Source organism: Dama dama, chromosome 4 (genome assembly GCF_033118175.1).
Source record: "Dama dama isolate Ldn47 chromosome 4, ASM3311817v1, whole genome shotgun sequence".
Taxonomy (NCBI): Eukaryota; Metazoa; Chordata; class Mammalia; order Artiodactyla; family Cervidae; genus Dama; species Dama dama.
The window spans coordinates 9,123,407-9,144,480 of NC_083684.1; the positions used below are offsets into that span (position 1 = coordinate 9,123,407).

The window sequence follows — 21,074 nt, forward strand, 5'->3', positions numbered from 1 at the left end:
AGAGCGTGCCACGTGATCGAAAGGCAATGCTTCCGGGCCAAAGGCTCCGGCTTGACCCTGCTGGGGCGGTTGGAAGAACGCGGGCTCTGGCCTGAAGCGGTGCATGCTGGAACTTGTAGTCCTCAGAGCTCAGCTGTTTCGATCTGTGTACGCTAAAGGAAGATTTGTTTTGCCCTTGAGAATACAGATTACCTTCGCTATTCACAGGTTGGTATTTTTAAATTTGATTGTTATAACTTACTGTAACCCCTCCAAATCAATATTCGCGATGATTGCTAGGGTTATTCGAGGACATGCAGAGAGTGGAAATTTTGAGTGAAAATTTTAACCAGTAGTGGGTTGTACCGAGGATGGACCTCACAATCCGCTGTCTTGCTTCAGCTCTTCTAGTGTAAATAAATAGCTTCACAGCCTCTTCAGTACCGCGTTTTTTTCATTTTTCTACTTCCTGTCGGTGATTTCGCTGTTCAGAATGGCCGCCGAGCTTATTCTGTAACCGCAGGATGAGCACAGCCCTTAGCAAGCAGCCGTTGCTGTGCCTTCTTCCCTGGCACCTCGCTACTTAGGCAACAGGGCTTGGTCGGCCATGGTCAGCACCTCAGGGGGTGCCAAACACAAATGACCAACTGTCAATCAGGGATCTTTGGTTGTCCTGCCCTTTTATTGGTCAGCGCTGCAAGTTGGCCTCGCTCACAAGTAACTGTCAATGAGACCATTAGGAAAGCGATTCAGCCAAGCGTCACTGGTGTGGTCATCAGGTGGAGAGTGAGCTAAGTGGCGGGTTCAGGCCTTCTCCTGGCGGCTCTCTAGCTCCCCCCACCCGCCTTGGACCAAAGGGTGAGCCAGAGGGCCCGGGGAACAGACTGGGGAGTATGTCTAAAGTGCTCCAAAGCCCTCACTAAAGCCCTCTACTAGTCTTGGCCCAGCCCTTGAGGCAGCGTGAACTTCCTCCCCCAACCGACTTTGTTGTCTGCCTGGGTTGCAGTCTGAGACCTGGTCTCCCATTTGGATGGCCTTGAGAGACTTGAGGGCCAATTGGGTTGTGCGCAAGACCCTCAGGGATGACAGCTGCGCAGCGTGTGGGAACCTGGCCCTGAAGGTGATGCCTACTGAGACCTGCCTCCTTCTAGCCAGGACTGGGAACTAGCAGGGTGAAAGCTGTGCCTTGGGACCTTACCCTTTCTTGTTAAGGCAGAGAGTAACATTCGTTTGGTAGTCATTTATAGGGACATCCTTACCTGACCATGACCTGACCTAAAGACAAAGGATCTGACTCTAAGAAGTTTGCAGCAACTAACTTCACCCCTCCCTCACCTCGTTTTTAAACGATCTTGCTGACAGTTTTCCATAACTTTGGGCTTCTCAGGACATGAGCCGCCCATTTCCTTCTATGGACAATGTAAGAAACCTCTGTTCCAAGCTCTAATGTTGTAGCATCCATAGGCCTCCCTGCATCTGGCACATGGAATTGCAATTTGGTAACAGTGCTGTGATGCTGTCTTAATGTTCCTAAGAACAAGAAGGCTGTGGTGTGCTTTATGAAGAAAAATGTGTGTGTTAGATAAGCTTTGTTCAGGTATAAATTGTAGTGCTGTTGGCCCTGAGTTCAATGTTAATGAATCAAAAATTTGGTACATCAAGAAAATGGAAAGGGAAATTTGCCAATCCAGACGTGAGGCTGCTCCATAAAGTGCTAAAGTGACATCCAGAGTAAACGAGGAAGATATGGAAAAGCAGCTGTTTGTGGATTCACGAGATGACAACTGATTATAAAAGGTGTGGTGGAAAGCGTTGTGAGGCTGAAAGCAAAAGAAATTTACCGTCATGTTACCCAAGGTCAGAAAAATGTGAAGCCCTTCTCTGCTAGTGCTGGCTGACTTGCACATTTCAAAAGGTGACAAGATGTGAATAGTGTTAAGCTTGCAAGTGAGGCAAGTTCTGCAGATCAGGAGGCTGCAGAAGAATTTAAACAATACTTGCTAAGTGATATACAGGAAAAGGGTATGTGGAAGAGCAGGTTTTTAGTGCTGATCAAACTGGCTTATTTTACAAGGACATTTGCAAAAAGAACTTATGTAAGGCAAATGGGCTCCAAAGTCCCTGGCTTTATCATTCCAGAATTATGCAACCCTACTTTTGTGCACCAATGCCAAGAGCAACTTTTTTTTTTATTTTTTAAATTATGAAAGTATGAGAACACTTGGAAAATACAGAACAAACTTACATATATTTCCACTACTAATATATATTACAATTATTTTTAAGTAGATGAATTAAGAATTTAGTTGGAATTTCAATATCAAACTAAAAAATTAATAGAATGAATATATAGAGAAAGAGAAGGATATAGTAGACGTGAAAAGCACTATGAGCCTATTCAACATAATTAAGATTTATACAATTTTCACACAACATTAGGATACAAATTCTATTTAAGTTCCCATATACTATAAACTAGGAGACACTGGAACATATCCAAGGACATAAAACAAGGTGCAAAAATTTCATGGTCCAAAGGTACAGAAATCATACAGTCTATTCTCTTATCATTGTGGAATTATGTTAGAAATCAATATCAAAAGATATTTAAAACTAACCCACATATTTTCAAGTGCAATGTGGTATTTTTCAAGAGACATCTTTAACTTAAGTCATTGAAAGCTTCGCTAGAAGACTGAAGAAACACAGAGGGTGATTTTAGGGAAGCATTTAAATGAGAAATTAGTAGCAAAATTGGAAATTAGTATCAAGGATACTTTAAATATCCCATGTATTTTGAAATTAAATGTCCACTTTTAAATGATGGATGTATCTAAGATGGCATACAAGGAAAATTAGAAAATATTGATCATAGAATAAAAATGAAGAGAATACCAGAATTTGTTCCCTGCAGCTGAAGCTGCTCAATGCAATTAAATACAATGTGAAGTCTTTGTATGGAAATATGGTATGGAAAAAAATAATGGACAGTAGCATAAAATTTTGTGAAATTTGAAAACATGTACAAAATATCATAGCATGTTAATTTCCTGTTTAAAAAAAAAATACATACTGTTTCTTGTAAGTTTCAAGCCTCACTCAATTTTTTTTTAAATCACCAAGATAATAAACTTTCTAGACTGTCAGCAGTAATACTAGATGCCAAAATACATGGAACTATATCAAAGTTTTGACTGAATGTAAATTAGAAATCTAGCATTCTATTCATACTAAGAAAAACAAGTGGAATCAAAATGTGATAAACTTTTAGCTATGCAAAAATTCTTAAGTTTTCTAAAATATGTTGTACATACTATTTATATATGTATATAAAAGCTTTTCTACTATGCTTCATAAACTTTGAGAACAGCAACAAAAGAGATGGAGAAATTGGGAACCATAAACAAAATGAAATGGGTGCACCGAATATGAAATAGAAAATATGAAATAAACTAGATGAAAGTAAAATATCATATATAGTCCAGTTGTTTTTAAACATGTCTGCTCATTAGAAACACATCTGAAGCTTTGGAGACAAAAAGCAGTACCTGGGCATTTCTAGTTTTCAAAAAATTCCAATTCTGGATTTTAAAAAGTGATTTCACATTTCCCTGTCAAATGGTAGTTTCAGTGATAAAGAATTCTATTATTTTCTGTTGACCAATCACAATACAATGGTATGAAGCAAATTAGTTACATAATCACAATAGTAAAAGCTGTTTTTCAGTTTTCAAAATCAATAGCCATACAAAAAAGGATACTTAAGAATTGCAAGCCATAATGGAAACAACGCAACAATATAAAATAATTACATACAATTTGGGGGTTTTAGTAGAGTGATGTTAAGTGGAGGTTCACATGCACGTTTTCATACAACCATCCAGTCTCTATTTTTTGGTTAGTGTATTTAACCTATTTACATTTAAGATAACTACAATTTATATTTAAGGTTAAGTTCTGTAATCAAATCCAGGTCGCTTTCAAGTCAGATTCCCTGGGGATACCCAGTCCCTTGGCCAGATCCCCTCTCTGGGAAGCCTGCTGTGGGGCTCAGAACCTTCACAATAGTGGGAGAACATTTTTGGTATTACTGTTCTCCAGTTTCTGGGTCACTCACCTGGCGGGTGTGGAATCTGATTTTATCATGATTGCGTAACCCCTACTGTCTGGTTGCAGCTTCTTTGGACATGGAGTACAAGGGCAACTTCAAGTGCAAACCCCTACTGGTGTACAGAGCTTCAAGTTCACAAGCACTTAACCTTAACCAGAAAAGTGTGAACCATTTGCCAGTCCACTGGAGGTGGAACAAAGGTTGGAAGACACCTGATTGGTTTCCACAGCTGTTTCATACCAAAAGTTGAATACTATCTCTAGGGCAGAAACTTCGCCTTCAAGATTTTGTTAAATTTTGGATAATGCCCCAGTCCACTGCTGTGAAGAACTCAAAAATGCCGACCCCTATGTAGGAGTTCTTTTCACGCCCCCAAATACTAAGTCTCTCATCCAGCCCCTGGATCAGGGCATAATAAATGTCTTCAAGGCACAGTATACAAGGGAGCTTTAACAAGGCTTTCGAGGCTCTCAAAGTCAACAAGGAAACTACCACGATGGACGAATTATTGGAAGTCAGTCACTATACCCAATGTGTTTATGTTGGCACAGCCTGGGACATCAAGCAGAGCCTGTAACTGTTGGAAAAATGTTTGGCCAGGCTGTGTGGAAAATTTTGAAGGCTTTGAAGGTGCTGCAGAAATAAAGAACAGTGTCAAAAACATAATGCATGCTGCACAGCAAATAAGTGAAGGCTTTGGTGACATGAAGAAGGATGTGGAGGAAGTTTTGGCAGAGAAAGCAACAGACAGTGATGATAGTCAGCAGAAGAGTCCAGGAATTGTCCCTCTTACAGCAGCCAAAATAACAGAATGGAACTCTGCCTTGAAACAAATTTTCAGTGACATGGAAGGGTGTAACCCTATCCCTGATCGAAGCCTCAAATTTAAATCATTAACTTCTGGTGTGTCTGCCCCTTATGATGAGATGCTTAAAGATGTGAGGCAAACAGCCAGGCAGACAGGACCGGCCCAGTTTCCGGAGCTACTTCAGGAGGGGAAAGTGCCAACTACATCAACAAGTGGAGAGCCAAACCTCTGAGGTTGAACTAACAGATGTCAGCCTGTCAACCTCTTCCTCATCTGCAGAATCAGTTCCACCTACTGATGCAACATGCCAGGCTTCCCTGTCCTTGACTATCTCCTGGAGTTTGCTCACTCTCGTTCACTGTCAGTGATGCCATCCAACCATGTCTGTCGCCCCTGTCTCCTCCTGCTGTTAGCCTTTGCCCCGCTTCATTTGTACTCCAAGGCCAAACTTGCCTGTGTACTCCAGGTTCTCTCTCAACTTCCTACTTTTGCACTCCAATCCCCTATGATGAAAAGGATTTTTTGGTGTTAGTTCTAGAAGGTCTTGTAGGTCTTCATAGTCATTCAGCTTCTTCAGCATTAGTGGTTGGGGCGTAGACTTGGATTACTGTGAAGCTGATTGGTTTGCCTTGAAATAAACTGAGGTCATTCTGTTGTTTTTGAGATTTCACCCAAGTACTGCATTTCCGACTCTTGTTGATTATGAGGGCTACTCCATTTCCTCTAAGGGATATCTACCCATAGTAAACATAATGGTCATCTGAATTCTCCCATTTCTGTCCATTTTTGTTCACTAATTCCTAAAACTGTCAGTCTTTAACCTTGTCATAACCTGCTTGACCATGTCCAATTTACCTTGATTCAAGGATCTAACATTCAAGGTAAATATGCAATATTGTTCTTTATAGCATCACTTTACTTTTACCACCAGACACATCCACAACTGAGTGACGTTTCCGCTTTTGCCCACCTTCTTCTTTCTGGAGCTATTTCTCCACTCAATAAGTAGTGAGAACCAGACCTCTGAGGGTGAACTGATAGATGTAAACCTCCCACTCTCTCCATCATCTGCAGAATGAGTTCCACCAACCTCTCCCTTGGTTTTGGTGGAGTAAGCCAAGGTCGAAAGGTTTGCCCACACTGTGCGTTGTATCATCATGCAGCCTGCAGCTCCATCGACAGGAAAATGTTAGGTAATGCTTTGTGAAACGTTAAATGCTCAATCTTTCCCTTTCCAAGACTTTACCTGCATTGCTGTACAGACTATACTATGTCTCTATATAAATACTTATGTTTACAGTGAGTACTTTTATGTGTAGTGTATGTTTGTAGTTTGTGTGTGTAAAACTGAGGGAAAGAAAGTAGTAGTCTCAGTTGTACATTAACATTGCTGTCATTCAAACAACTGTTTCATTATACATATATAGCATGAGGCTTCCCAGGTGGCGCTAGTAGTGAAGAGGAGACACAAGAAACATGGGTTTGATTCCTGGGTTGGGAAGATCCTCATGGAGGAGGAAATGGCAACCCACTCCAGTATTCTTGCCTGGGAAATCCCATGGGCAGAAGATGCTGGCAGGCTACAGCCTACAGGGTCACAGAGTCGGACACAAATGAAGCGACTTAGAATGCATGCATATACTGCATATCATGATTTGTTACAAAGATCATTAAATACAATATCTTTGAACAGAAACACACATAAAACAAGATTATGTACTGATCAGTTGACAAATATATTAAGTCCAGAGTCCCACAGGTACCCAACCCTGTATTTCCACTAATTGAGTATGTGTGGCAGCCTTATAGACTGGAACTGGTTCCTACTGTTGTGTTGTGGGGAATACTTAATATATAAGCATTTAAAAGATGAGAGTTTTCCAATAATCTAGATTTCCAACTTCCTTTTAGAAATCAGAGACTCTGCCAACACAGGACACATAATCCCACCACGCAGAAATAGGCCCAAACTGAGGAATCCCTTTAGACAAATGTCTCCAGGTGGGAAAAATACAAATCCCAACCCCCTACAGGTTTCCTGGTTCACTATTACCCTGTTGTCTTGGCAACAATTTATGGAGCCCTTCCTACCAAACTCAACATCTTTACCATCTCATCCACCATACACCTGTCCAATCTTGGGTCATCACCTTTTTAGAAACAAAAAGATCCTGTTGGGAAACACGATATTGAGGCTTCTGGCTGAACTCTGCATCCTACTGGGGTGCTAGAGACATTCTGTATCTTGATCAAAGTGCTACCACTTCACATGAGTAAAATTTCATCAAGCTATACATTTAAGATTTGTGCACTTTACAGTACACCTAAAACAAGAAAAAAAAAAAAACAACAGAGAATCAAAGGGTAGTATCCTGCCAGACACTGTCTATCTGCATTGCCTGGAACTGAAAATGTTTCCTTGTAACCATGGGATAAGCAACCAAATTGAACCATCCAATTTGCTGAAAGTGGCAGAGCAGAAAAAGATTTATGATGTCACAGAATACTGAGCCAACCTTAGAGCCTCTCCTCATGTGGACCTACTACTGAAACAATACTTTTTCTTTCTTCACAAACTGTTACCAGTTTTCTGCTATCCCAGTGTGAAATACAAAAACTTTTGATGTTAACATATAGCCCTGAAAGCTGAATTAATAAGACTCAAGATGTAAGCAGTGTTTAATCAGATCTTTGGAAGAGAATTTTACTATAAACTAGTAAGTAGAACCTAAAGGAAATACAAAAACATTTTACAGCTTCTTGTGACCCCATGGACTGAAGCACACCAGGCTCCTCTGTCCTCCACTGTATCTCCTGATATTTGCTCAAATTCATGTGTACTGAGTTGATGATGCTATCTAACTATCTCATCCTCTGCCGGCACATTCTTCTATTGCCTTCAATTCTTCCCAGTATCTCAGTCTTTTCCAATGAGTCATCTTTTCAAAGTATTGGAGCTTCACTTCAGCAAAGGTCCTTCCAATGAATATTCACAGTTGATTTCCTTTTGGATTAACTGGTTTGATCTCCTTGCACTCCAAGCATTCTCAAGAGTCTTCTCTAAGTTATAGAAAAAATAAAATAAAAAGCTTAAAAAGTTAGAAGACCATATTACAAAAATTTAAATTCACTGGCCACTGAAAAAGAAAAAAACAGTTCTACTTCACAGAATTGAAAGTAATTCTTTATTGATAAACATTTATACCAGAATTAGAAACGTCAGTAGAAAAATAAAATTGAAATAATTTCCCATGGTACAAAGATTTTATCATTTTGACTATATCATTTAGTGAAATAAACTAACTGAAAAGTTAAGTGACAACCAGCCAAACAGACTACAGAAAAAAGAAACGCAGGTACACAGAACCTTCTGCATGTGGACAGCTAATGGCACCAGGACTTCACATCCCGGGAAATGGTCTCCTAGGAAAGGCTGGTATGCACTGCAGGTAATAAGAACTTCATTCAAACCAGAGGAGCTTTTGGAATCAAAAGAAACATACAATTTAAAAACTTAGGAAACATAAAGGCTTAAAGATAACTATTTACATGAAACTTTTCTCCCTACTTTATTTCCTAAGTAATGTTTTCCTGTTAAAAAACATTAATAATAGCATAATTAGACATTTTTATCTTGTAAGATTCATCACTCATTTGTATATGGATGAAGTTAACATGAAACACATTTACCCTAAAACTGCCATCTTAAAGAATCCAGAAATTAGCTTTTTATGGTTGGGGCTACTTCCTTCTAAGTCATAAAAAAAGGAAAAGTGGATATACAGCTGGGAAGAGGTGGCTGCATATCCTTCTAGAATAAAATCAGTGGTTGGCAAAACTCCCAGAAGCTATATGTGAAAAAATATTAAAAATAAATGCCAGTATTTTTTTCATCTGAGCAACCACCCCCATGTGGCCAATCAAAAAGCTCAGCAATAAAGGAATTTGCCTGTTATGCAGGAGAGTTGGGATCGATTCCGATAAATGGAAGATTCGCTAGAGGTGGAAATGGCAAACCACGCCAGTACTCTTGCCTGGAAAATCACATGGACGTAAGAGTCCATAGGGCCCCAAAGAGTCGGACACAACTGAGCATGCATGCAAAGCAGTAGCCTCAAATACCCTAAGAGGAAACAGACATTTCTTATCATTCAAATAATGGATCAAACATTCAATAATCTCATGATCCATTTTATATTTGAAGTTTTTGAAAACAGAAGATAATCAAACAAGAAACAGATTTAAAAAAAAAAGACAACTTTCCAAATGCACCACTTTTAGTATCTTGGCTTTAAAAGAAAAATAAACATTTAAGTCATGGATCAGTATGTTCAAAATTAGTATTTAGGAGTAGTGGTCCACTAAGTCAAGTTCAGTTTCTAACACTGTATCAAAAAAAAAAAATTTCAGGGGAGAATACTAAGAGACATCTTTCAACAGAGATGACTAAAATCATTTCACACAACAAATTTCTTAAACTGAAGGCTTAATTTTCAAATTCCAGCTCACCGAACTGAAAAATGGACTCTTAAACTAAAGACACAAAAATTTGTTCAAAAGAATGATTTGAGTATTTGAGTATTGGAGCGTAATCTTGTAGAATTTGTGAAGACATTTCCCTGTATCTATCACTATTATTTTGATAAGTAGTCTAATGGCCTAATAGTTCAAAGAAAATACCTACTTACTTTACAGTGATACTTTGTAGTTTTTCTCTGTGATTGGCAGTGGTGGTTTAGTTGCTAAGTCATGTCCAACTCTTAGGAACCCATGGACTGTAGCCTGTGAAGTTGCCCTGTCCATGGGATTCTCCATGCAAGAATACTGGAGTGGGTTGCCATTTCCTTACTTTGTAATTTTTCTCTGTGACTATCCCTGGTAAACTGATCCTCCTAGCTATTTTTAATCAGAAGCCAGAGTGCATATTGCTTTAAATCAAATACCACTGCACACGATCTCAAGGGCAGTTAGCTTTACACTCAAAACGAGAAGTTTCCTTTAAAGATGTCAGATTTAACGACCAGAAACTATTTTGAAAACATATAAAAACGACTGTATTTCATACAAACCAGTTCAGGTGGTTAAGGATAAAGTCAGATACTTAATTGCTGCAATCCTGGTTCTTTTGAAGGTCACAGTTTTCAGGCCTTAAAATGAAAAAGACAAGAATTAGAGGAAAAATTACAAGAGCTTAAATTGAGTTTGAAAAGACTGATTCTTTCTCACTAAGGATAAAAATTCTCTTGAAGTAAAACGTAAACGACCCAATGGAAGGCATATCTGAAAATTAAACTTTAGGCACTTTCTGGGAGTCATACCAAACACTGTAAAAGAAGGCTGAAGACCCATCACTAGGTAACCACATTAAGATTAGGAAACTAATAACTACTAACTCTAATTTACACTGCAAGACCTATGAGTAAACCAAAATCACTTAAAAAAATGCTAACAGAATGTTTAAAGTATCTTTTTGCATGTCTCAATGAAGCAACTAAAAACATGAAAATGAAAAAATATTTTACTGCATTAATTCTTTTCATAAATCAGATATTTCCTATAGATTCTCCCCCTGAAGACTTTCCATACCATTTGTGTGCAACCTGCACCTCATACAGATGTCTGCACTGATAAAATGTGTGCACTTACACACCTCAGATCAACTGAATTTCTCTTGACCCTGTTGTTTCCCAAGCAAAACTACAACTGTGTAGGTAAAACAAATGATTGGATTTATTGAGAAATTCAAAGTACATGTATCATAGTGCAATGTCTCCCCATTTTCATGTACAAACTGTGAAGACTTTTTGAATCAGGAAGACATTTCCTTGTCCTCTGTTAAGTTTCTCTGTAGTTTTCACAGAAGCTGATTTTCCTTGAATTTTACTTTACTCCTTCAAGGAGTGAGTTCATTAATCTACCAAAAGATACGTCACTGGCTGACCCACCCAGATTCCCTCTGTCAGTTTCCATGCTGCCCCAGATGCTGTCCTGTATAGACCACAGACTCTTCTTGATCCAACCTTAGTCAGGCTTCTTAACCAAGTCTCAGGCTTGGCCACCATCGCTGTTGGGCTTGTTTAGTTCAGTTTTAACAAGCATCCTGCTAAATCAGTTTAAACAGAATCGCCCACCCTTGATATGTGATCACTCTTGGTTTCTGAACAATTTCCTCATTTCTCACCTTTGATGTTAAATTGATACAGGCACTATGGAGGACACCTTCGAGATTCCGTAAAAAATGAAATATAGAACGACCACGTGACCCAGCTATCTCACTCCCGGAGACAGATCCAGAGAAAACCATAATTCAAAGGGACACATGTACCCCAACTGTTCACTGCAGCACTATTTACATAGTCAGGACATGTAAACAATATGTATGTCCATCAATAAAGGAATGGATAAACAAGATGGGGTATATCTATACAATGGAATATTACTCAGACATAAAAAATGAATGACAGAGTCACTTATAGAGATGTGAATTGAGTTAGAGAGTATCATACAGAGTGAAGTGAGACAGAGAAGGAAAAATTTGACATGTCCTATATGTTGAATCTGAAAAGAAATGATACAAACTTACAAGACAAACTTACAATCAGACTTCAAAAACAAGTTTATGTTGTGGGGGCTTGAGGGGGTGTGATGACTGAGGGGAAGGGATAGTTAGGGAGTTTGGCATGGACATATACACTGATATTCTAAAAATGGATAACCAACAAGGATCTGTCACAGCAAATGGAACAATGTTCAATGCTGGAGCAGCCTATATGGGAGGGGAATTTGGGGAACAACAGATACATGTATGTGTATGGCTGAACCCATTCTCTGTTCCTCTCATAACACTGTTATTTAATTCCTGTATCAACACAAAATAAAAAATATCAAAAGAAGAAAGGCTATTATTAGCTCTAAGAATGTCAGGCATGAAACACAGAATGCAGTAAGATTTTCATGAGCGACTCAGTGATTTAAACAAGGGGAACTTGCCAAAATGCCACTTCTCCTTCCTCTGGTTATCTTCAGAAGTATGCTAGCAGTATTTTCTAAAACACACTGTTTCCAAGTAGAATCTTTAAGCATCAAAACATTATTTTGCAAAACACTCAAAGAAGCAAAAAGTAAAAATTATGCTACATGAAACTATTTTCTTAGAGCAAAACACATACTGAATTCTTGATACAACAAAATGAAACTAATCTGAGGCTGAAGATTTTGGTGGAGGCCTGCTGCTATGCCATGAGTCACTCTCTAAGATGTAAAGGACACAATCGACCTACTGAATGAAGAACTTTCCCTGCTCTGGTTGTTCTTCAGATGCTCAGACGTATCCAGCTCTTTGCAAACCCATGACTGCAGCACACCAGGCTTCCCCGTCATTCATCATCTCCTAGAGTTTGCTCAAACTCACGTCCACTGAGTTGATGATACCATGCAACCATCTCATGCTCTACAGTCCCCTCCTCCAACCACCTTCGATCTTTCCCAGGATCAGTGTCTTTTCCAAGGAGACCTCTCTTCACATCACATGGCCAAAGTGCCAGAGCTTCAGCTTCAGTCCTACATGAATATTTAGGTTGATTTTCTTTAGGATTGAGTAGATTCATCTCCTTGCAGTTCAAGGGACTCTCCAGAGTCTGTCTTCTCCAGCACCATAGGTCAAAAGCATTAATTCCTTGGTATTCAGCGTTCTTTATGGTCCAGCTCTCACATCCGTACATGACTACTGGAAAAATCATAGCTTTGACTATGTGGACCTTTGTCAGCAAAGTGAGGTCTCTGCTTTTTAATATGATGTCTAAGTTTGTCATAGCTTTTCTTCCAAGTAGCATGCATTTTTTAATTTCATGGCTGCCGTCAAGTGATTTCACGTCTGCAGTGATTCTGGAGCCCAAGAAAATAAACTGTCCTGTTTCCATGTTTTCCCCATCTATTTGCCACAAACAGATGGGAACACCTGCCATAATCTTAAATTTTTTGAATGTTGAGCTTTAAGCCAGCTTTTCACTCCTCTTTCACCTTCATCAAAAGGTTCTTTACATCCTCTTTCCTTTCTGCAATTAGTGTGGTATCATATGCATATCTCAAGTTGTTAATATTTCTACCAGCAATCTTGATTCCAGCTTGTGAGTCAAACACCCCAGCATTTTGCATGATGCATTCTACATGAAACCAACTATACTAGAAACATAAGGCAGAAGATATTGCCTTTACTGCTATCTAGTACTTAATCCAGAGGTAACTTTCATAGTAACACTTTCAATAAATGCAAGACACACTGTTTAATAATACCACTTACAAGCCTGTTAACACAGATAAGCCTGCAGAAGGCTTATTTCTTAAGTGTCCTAGAGCACTATTTCTCACATACAGGTTGTAACAGATTGTGAAATCAATTCAATGAATCATAAAAGTTTTTCAAATGACACATACTACACATAATAATTACATAGTATGGACATAAAATAGAAGTCATACCTATATTAATGAGCAGACTAAATCCTAATGACATGTATTCCTTACTGTGAGTGGCAGTCAATAAAGTTTGAAAGCTACTCATCTGAAGAGAATCCCAGTCAAACAATATAATGATTAGAAGGCTAAAAATATGTTGCTTCACTCTATTTCATTTCTCTTAAATGATGACTGCAAACCACAGCTTAAAAAGTACCGGCATAATACTTAGGAGTATATCTACCTCAAGAAACAAAAGACCTATACATAGAAAACTATAAAACACTGATGAAAGAAATCAAAGAGGACACAAATAGATGGAGAAATATACCGTGTTCATGGATTGGAAGAATCAAAATTGTGAAAATGAGTATACTACCCAAAGCAATCTATAGATTCAATGCAATCCCTATCAAGCTACCAACGGTATTCTTCACAGAACGAGAACAAATAATTTCACAATTTGTATGGAAATACAAAAAACCTCAAATAGCCAAAGCAATCTTGAGAAAGACGAATGGAACTGGAGGAATCAACCTGCCTGACTTCAGTCTCTACTACAAAGCCACAGACATCAAGACAGTATGGTACTGGCACAAAGACAGAAATACAGATCAATGCAACAAAATAGAAAGCCCAGAGATAAATGCATGTACCTATGGACACCTTAACTTCGACAAAGGAGGCAAGAGTATACAATGGAAAAAAGACAACCTCTTTAACAAGTGGTGCTGGGAAAACTGGTCAACCACTTGTAAAAGAGTGAAACTAAAAAAAAAAAAAAAAAAAAAAGTGAAACTAGAACACTTTCTAACACCATACACAAAAATAAACTCAAAATGGATTAAAGATCTAAATGTAAGACCAGAAACTATAAAACTCCTAGAGGAGAACATAGGCAAAACACTCTCTGACATAAATCACAGCAAGATCCTCTAAGACCCACCTCCCAGAATATTGGAAATAAAAGCAAAAATAAACAAATGGGACCTAGTTAAAAGCTTTTGCACAACAAAGGCAACTATAAGCAAGGTGGAAAGACAGCCTTCAGAATGGGAGAAAATAATAGCAAATGAAGCAACAGACAAAGGATTAATCTCAAAAATATACAAGCAACTCCTGCAGTTCAATTCCAGAAAAATAAATGACCCAATCAAAGGATGGGCCAAAGATCTAAACAGACATTTCTCCAAAGAAGACATACAGATGGCTAACAACCACATGAAAAGATGCTCAACATCACTCATTATCAGAGAAATGCAAATCAAAACCACAATGAGGTACCATTACACGCCAGGCCAGACAGAATGGCTGCTATCCAAACGTCTACAAGCAATAAATGCTGGAGAGGGTGTGGAGAAAAGGGAACCCTCTTACACTGTTGGTGGGAATGCAAACTAGTACAGCCACTATGGAGAAAAGTGAGGAGATTCCTTAAAAAACTGGAAATAGAACTGCCATATGACCCAGCAATCCCACTCCTGGACATACACACCAAGGAAACCAGAACTGAAAGAGACACAGTGTACCCCAATGTTCATCACAGCACTGTTTATAATAGCCAGGACATGGAAGCAACCTAGATGCCCATCAGCAGACAAATGGATAAGAAAGCTATGGTACATATACACAATGGAGTATTACTCAGCCATTAAAAAGAATACATTAAAAAAAAAAAAAAGAATGCATTTGAATCAGTTCTAATGAGATGGATGAAACTGGAGCCCATTAGACAGAGTGAAGTAAGCCAGAAAGATAAAATACCAATACAGTATACTAATGCATATATATGGAATTTAGAAAGATGGTAACAATAACCCTATATGCAAGACAGAAAAAGAGACACAAATGTATAGAACAGACTTTTGGACTCTATGGGAGAAGGCGAGGGTGGGATGTGAGAGAATAGCATTGAAACATATGTATTATCAAGTGTGAAACAGATTGCCAGTCCAGGTTGGATGCATGAGACAAGTGCTCAGGGCTGGTGCACTGGGATGACCCAGAGGGATGGGATGGGGAGGGAGGTGGGAGGGGGGTTCAGGATGGGGAACACATGTAAATCCATGGCTGATTCATGTCAATGTATAGCAAAAATCACTACAATATTGTAAAGTAATTAGCCTCCAACTAATAAAAATAAATGAAAAAAGAAAAGTACTGGCCTAGAGCATTAACAGTCAGTCTTGAGAACTCTGCTCACATTACTCTGTTCCTCTGACAGCCGCCTTCCTTGATGTTTACCCCATTTCCAGTGCAGTAGCAAGCACTCAAATCCTTTTCCTTCTTAGATTCCTGTGTAACTTCTACATGACTTCCACCACCTAGTTGCTTCAGTGGGAGACAAATGTTTGGATGAAGAAGCAGATAACAAGTATGGAGCAGATATGAACATACCCCTTCCTCATGTCCCTGCAGTCACCACCATGACACCCTGAGAAGAACGTCCCTGCAAACACCTCTGGCTCATGGCCTGAGTGCCATGGAAGCAGCTGAGTGAGCATGGCAGGGAATTGGAGGATAACACTCCCCCAACCTCCTCACCCCTGCTAAGACCACCACCAAGACTGAGTAGCAGCCACCAGAAGCTGCAAAACACATCCTGCACTTGCTACCTTTCCCACACCGTTTCTCCTCCTGGCTCAGTTTCCAGGAATCACCTCTCACACTAATGACCCACACTCAAACCTCTGTCGCAGGGGTCAATGCACACCAGTGCACACAATGTCGTTTTAAGCCAGGGCTGCAAAGATCAGAAAAGCCTGTCCTCTAAAAACTGTTAACCTGACAGGAAAACCAACTTTCTTTTTTAACTAAAAACATAAGAAAAAGCTTCACAGATTTGCCGGGGAAGGATAAAGCAACAAACTGAATGAAAGGTTAGTGAAGCCACTATAGGTGACTTATTGTACCCCAAACACCTCAAGAAGAGACAGCTCTGATCAGGAGCCAGAGGTGATAAGTGCTGTGATGGGAATGAGTGGTCCATGTTCACCTCTCTCAAGGCGAGTGCCCTGACTCCTCCTACTTAACTGTCACCTTTACTTCTTACATGCAGTTTTAAGAAGAATGAAAATTTTCCTTCCTCCAAATAAAGAATTCTAGTTTTCATCTCTAGATAACTCATGTACTATGGAAAATATGAAGGGAGGAAAAACTATTAAGTTCTTGACAATGTGTTATTAAAATTAACTATAAGTCACCTTTGACCTTCTTTCTCCCCATGAGATCCTCAGGGGTGGAAAACAGTCACTGTCCCGAAAACATATTTTCCAATGTGGCAAGTACACCTGGACCTGCGACTAAATAACTCACCCTGACCCAGCAGGAAGTGATGGCACCGCTGCAGGGACACTGGACTGAGGTTCTTCTTTCTCATTTTGCTTGAAGACGGATTTCTCTTCTTGAGGTGTTTCACCCACTTCCTTAGACACCCTGCACCAATCAAGGAGACAACAAGTTTACAAGAGGAATAAAAAGAAACAAAATCTAAGAAAAAGCAAAAAATAACAGAAAACAGCTGGGCTTTCTGTAAATTCTTGCTGCTGAGTATTATGATCAAAGTCTCCTGTAACACTTCTAGACAAAGACATTTTCCCCTTGTTAATTTTATAAAGGAAACAACAGCAGATGGAAGTCTGACGTCTCTCAAACCCCCTCCATTACTTCTGTCACATGACCGTCACCCTGAATCACAGCCCACGTCAGATCACCAAAGTGAAGACTGAAATGGCTCTCCCACAGCACTTCATGTGCACATTAGTGCTCATGCTTAAGTCAAAGTGGGAATAGGGACGTCGAGTAATTGGGAGAAACACACTGGCATTATTTCAAGCAGAAAAGCAACAGTAATAACAATTTAGAATACCCTAAAGAAGACTCCTGTTCTACACCTAAAACAACCCAACGATCACACAAAATTCCTTATGGCACAAAGATTTGATCATTTTCAATGAAGCATTTAGTGAAAGAACCTAATACAAAGGTTAATCTGATTTCAGCCACAAGCAGCCTAACAGAGTCCACAAAACAGAAATGCAGGTACACAGAAGTTTCTGCATGTGGTGCCTAATGGCACCAGGATTTCACATCCCAAAAAATGGTCTCCTAAGGAAGGCTGGTATGCACTGAAGTTATAATAAGAATTTTATTAAAACCAGAGCAACTTTAACAATCAAGAGCTAACCACAATTTAAAAACTTGGAAAACATAAGGGCTTAATGATAACTATTTACATGATCTGCCTACCTTAGCTAGTAATGTTTCACTTAAAAAAACCACCGAGTAATAGCAAAACCAGACATCCTTATCTTGGAATATTTGTTGCTGATTTGTATATGGATTTATTTTTACATGAAATGCTTTTCCCTAAAAATCCCATCTCAAAGAATCCAGAAATTACTTTTTATGGTTGGGGCTCCTTCCTTCCTGCTCATTAAAAAAAAAAAGGAAAAGTCGACATGCAGCTTGGGAGGTGGGGCAGTGTGGACACATCTCTAGTCAAGTCATTTGCTGGCAAAACATCTGAGAAGCTGAGTGTGAAAAAATACAATGTTCAGGGACTTCCCTGGTTGTCCAGTGGCTAAGACTCCTCACTCCAATGCAGGAGGCCCAGGTTCCACCCCTGGTCAGGGAACTTGATCCCACATGCTGCAACTGAGAGTTCACATGCCCCAACTAAAGATTCTGTGTGCTGCAACTAAGACCCAACGCAGCCAAAAAAAAAAAAATACAATGTTCAACACAAATGCCAATATTTTTCCATGTAGGCAACCACTCACAAATAAAAACCTGAGATGAAATATTAAAAAAAAAGAATTATTTTCAAACAATATAATGATTAGAAACCTCAAAACATGGTGTTTCAGCCAAGAGCCTATTTTTTGTCTCAGCACTCACAAAAAATATAGTTATTCTATAACCCTGAACAAACCCAACAAGTGAAATGGGAAATTCCCTGGTGTCTACTACATGTTCTGCTCCGTGGCCAACAATGTAAACCAGGACTTTGTCAGAATTAAACAAAAAGCCGATGGCTAACTGCTCTCTGTATCCTCCATTTTGGCAAATATTTCAGCAAAGATATAACAGCAGCAGAATTCCTTTTCTTAGGAAAGGAGTCATGAGAGCTAGAGGGAAATGGTATCCTTGCAATGAAAATATCTTCTCCAACATAGCAGGTACACCTGGGCCTAAGACTAGACTACTCACCCTGACCCAGCAGGAAGTGATAGCACCGCTGAAGGGACACTGGACTGAGGTTCTTCTTTCTCATTTTGCTTGAAGACAGCTTTCCCTTCCTGAGATGTTTCACCCACTTCCTTAGACACCCTGCACCAAGGAAGGAGACAAGTATACAGGAGGAATACAAAGAAAGAAAATCTAAGAAAAAGGCATAAATAACATGGAAAAAAAAAAAATCAGTGTGCTTTCTTGCAGCTCTCCAACTAATAAAAAATTAAAAAATTAAAATAAAATGGATAAAAAAAAAAAATTCTGGAGGTGGGAGGGGGGATCGGGATTGGGAATACATGTAAATCCATGGCTGATTCATATCAATGTATGACAAAACCCACTGGGAAAAAAAAAATAATAATAATAAAAATTAAAAAAGAAAAAAAAAAAAAAAAATTCTTGCTGCTGAGCGTTATGATTAAAGTTTCCTATAACACTTCTAGATAAAGACATTAGCCCTTATTAATTTAACAATGAAACAACAGCAGATGGAAGTCTGATATCTCTCAAACCCCCTCCATTACTTCTGTCACAAGACCGTCACCCTGAATCACAGCCCAAGTGAGATCACCAAAGTGAAGACTGGAAGGGCTCTCCCACAGCACCTCACGTGCACATTAGTGCTCACGCTTAAGTCAAAGTGGGAACAGGGAGGTGGAGTAGTTGGGAGAAACACACTGATATTATTTCAAGCAGAAAAGCAACAGTATAAACAATTCCTATAAACAATATAAAAACAGTATATGCAATTCTCTAAAGAAGGGTCCTGTTCTATACCTTAAACAACCGGAAGATAAACAAGCAGTGATTTGGGAGTGGAAGAAAGCTACATGACTGAGAATCCTGTCTAATTTCAAACTGAAAAAAAATTCCCTCAAGGAAACTGAGTCCTAAAGGATCAAATAAAAGATATGAATGATGCCAGAAATTTCAGATGAAGAACGGAAATGTCTAATGCCTGCCTGAGTTACCAAGTCAATAAAAATATCTGAAAAATTTTGTTCAAACACCAATCTGTCGGAGGGTCCAAGATTACGGTCACTGTGTTACCTGGAGTGTTCAAACAGGTCATTCAGAATAATGACAGACAAATCCTATAAATCCCAGATTTGCAAGGAATAGAAGTCTCTCTCTTTTCTTTTGTTCCTTCTAGGGTTCTTGGGATGACAACTAAATTTTCTCATTAAGAACCATCACACTACCGCTTGCCCACACAATTGGCACAAAATAAAGAGTTTGAGAGTTTTACACTAACATTCTTCAGTGGCAGGGACTTCCTTGGTGGTACGGTAGATGGGAATTGGCCTGCCAATGCAGGGGACATGGGTTCGATCCTGGTCCAGGATGATTCTACATGCTGGAGCAACTAAGCCCAGGCACTGCAACTACTGAGCGCAGAACCCCAACGACTGAAGCCTATGCACCTATAGCTGGTGCTCCCCATGGCAGCGAGAACGCCATGGAGCACAACTACAGAGTAGCCTCCTGTCTCCACAACTACAGAGAGCCCGTGGGCAGCAATGGAGACCCAGCACAACCAAAAATAAAATTTAAAAAAAAAAAAAAAGAATCGTCACTGGAAACACTGAAGGATGAGTTCAAGCAAACATCCTGTTACTCTCCTACTCAATTCTTGGGATGGCTCAGTATTACTCAGAGAATCAAATAAAAACTCTCTAGAGCCTTCTTTACGTCATATATATAAAAATATGAAGTTTGAAAACTTTATTAGAAACAACTATACTCACTGGCCATTGAAAAAGAAAACCAGATCTAGCTCACAGAACTGGTAGTGATTTTTTCCTTAACATACATTTTGCTGAAGAATAGCTGACTCGCAATGTTTCAGGTGCACAGCAAGGTGATTCAGTTGTACATGTACACATATATTATTTTTGAAATAATTTTCCATTATAGTTTATTACAAGATATTGACTACAGTTCCTTGTGCTATACAACAAACCTTTCTTGCTTGTTGCGTATCTATTTTTTAAATTAGAAATCTAACATTATAATCATACTATGCGGATGACACCTTTAAAGCAGCTCTGAATGCAGAACTCCAAGGCACACCTATGGTCTCTCCTCATAATGCACTATGTGTGTGCTCAGTACTCTCTGACATTTTTAATCCCATGAACTAAAGTCCACCAGGCTTCTCTGTCCATGGGATTTCCCAGGCAAGAATACTGGAGTGGGTTGCCATTTTCTTCTCCAGAGGAAGTAATTCTTTATTGATAAACATTTATACCAGATTTAGGAATGTCAACAGAAAAATTAAATTTAAATAATTTTCTATGGTTCCAAGATTTGATCATTATGACTGCAGCATTTAGTGAAAGAATCTAATACAAAAGTTAAACTGATTTTAGCCACAAGCAGCCTAACAGAGCCCACACAACAGAAATAAAGGTGCCAGGAACCTTCTGCTTGTGGACTACCGATGGTACCAGGACCTCACATCCTCCAGAACTGCCTCCTATGGAA

The 21,074-nt window shown here is 39.2% G+C and overlaps 1 protein-coding gene and 1 long non-coding RNA gene across 3 annotated transcripts in view; one reads left to right on the plus strand and one right to left on the minus strand.

Annotated features, from left to right (window-relative positions):
- Positions 1-58: 58 nt before the first annotated feature.
- On the plus strand, positions 59-6,201 carry LOC133053110 (uncharacterized). Its single transcript, XR_009692090.1, has 2 exons — positions 59-207; positions 4,156-6,201. It is a non-coding gene; the product is annotated as an uncharacterized LOC133053110 (long non-coding RNA).
- A 1,375-nt stretch (positions 6,202-7,576) lies between these two features.
- The window catches only part of LOC133053098 (craniofacial development protein 2-like), a 36,241-nt gene continuing 22,743 nt past the window's right edge, over positions 7,577-21,074 (minus strand). Inside the window, exons 7-10 of one of the 2 annotated variants that reach the window (XM_061137936.1) lie at positions 18,564-18,683; positions 16,668-16,787; positions 9,968-10,045; positions 7,577-7,958 (exon numbers count right to left, since the gene is read on the minus strand). In XM_061137936.1, coding sequence (XP_060993919.1) covers positions 10,000-10,045; positions 16,668-16,787; positions 18,564-18,683 — 286 coding nt within the window. In that variant the 3' untranslated portion in view covers positions 7,577-7,958; positions 9,968-9,999. Of the gene's footprint in view, positions 7,959-8,066; positions 8,378-9,967; positions 10,046-16,667; positions 16,788-18,563; positions 18,684-21,074 lie in introns of those variants that run through there. The other variant, XM_061137928.1, reaches the window with a different exon arrangement.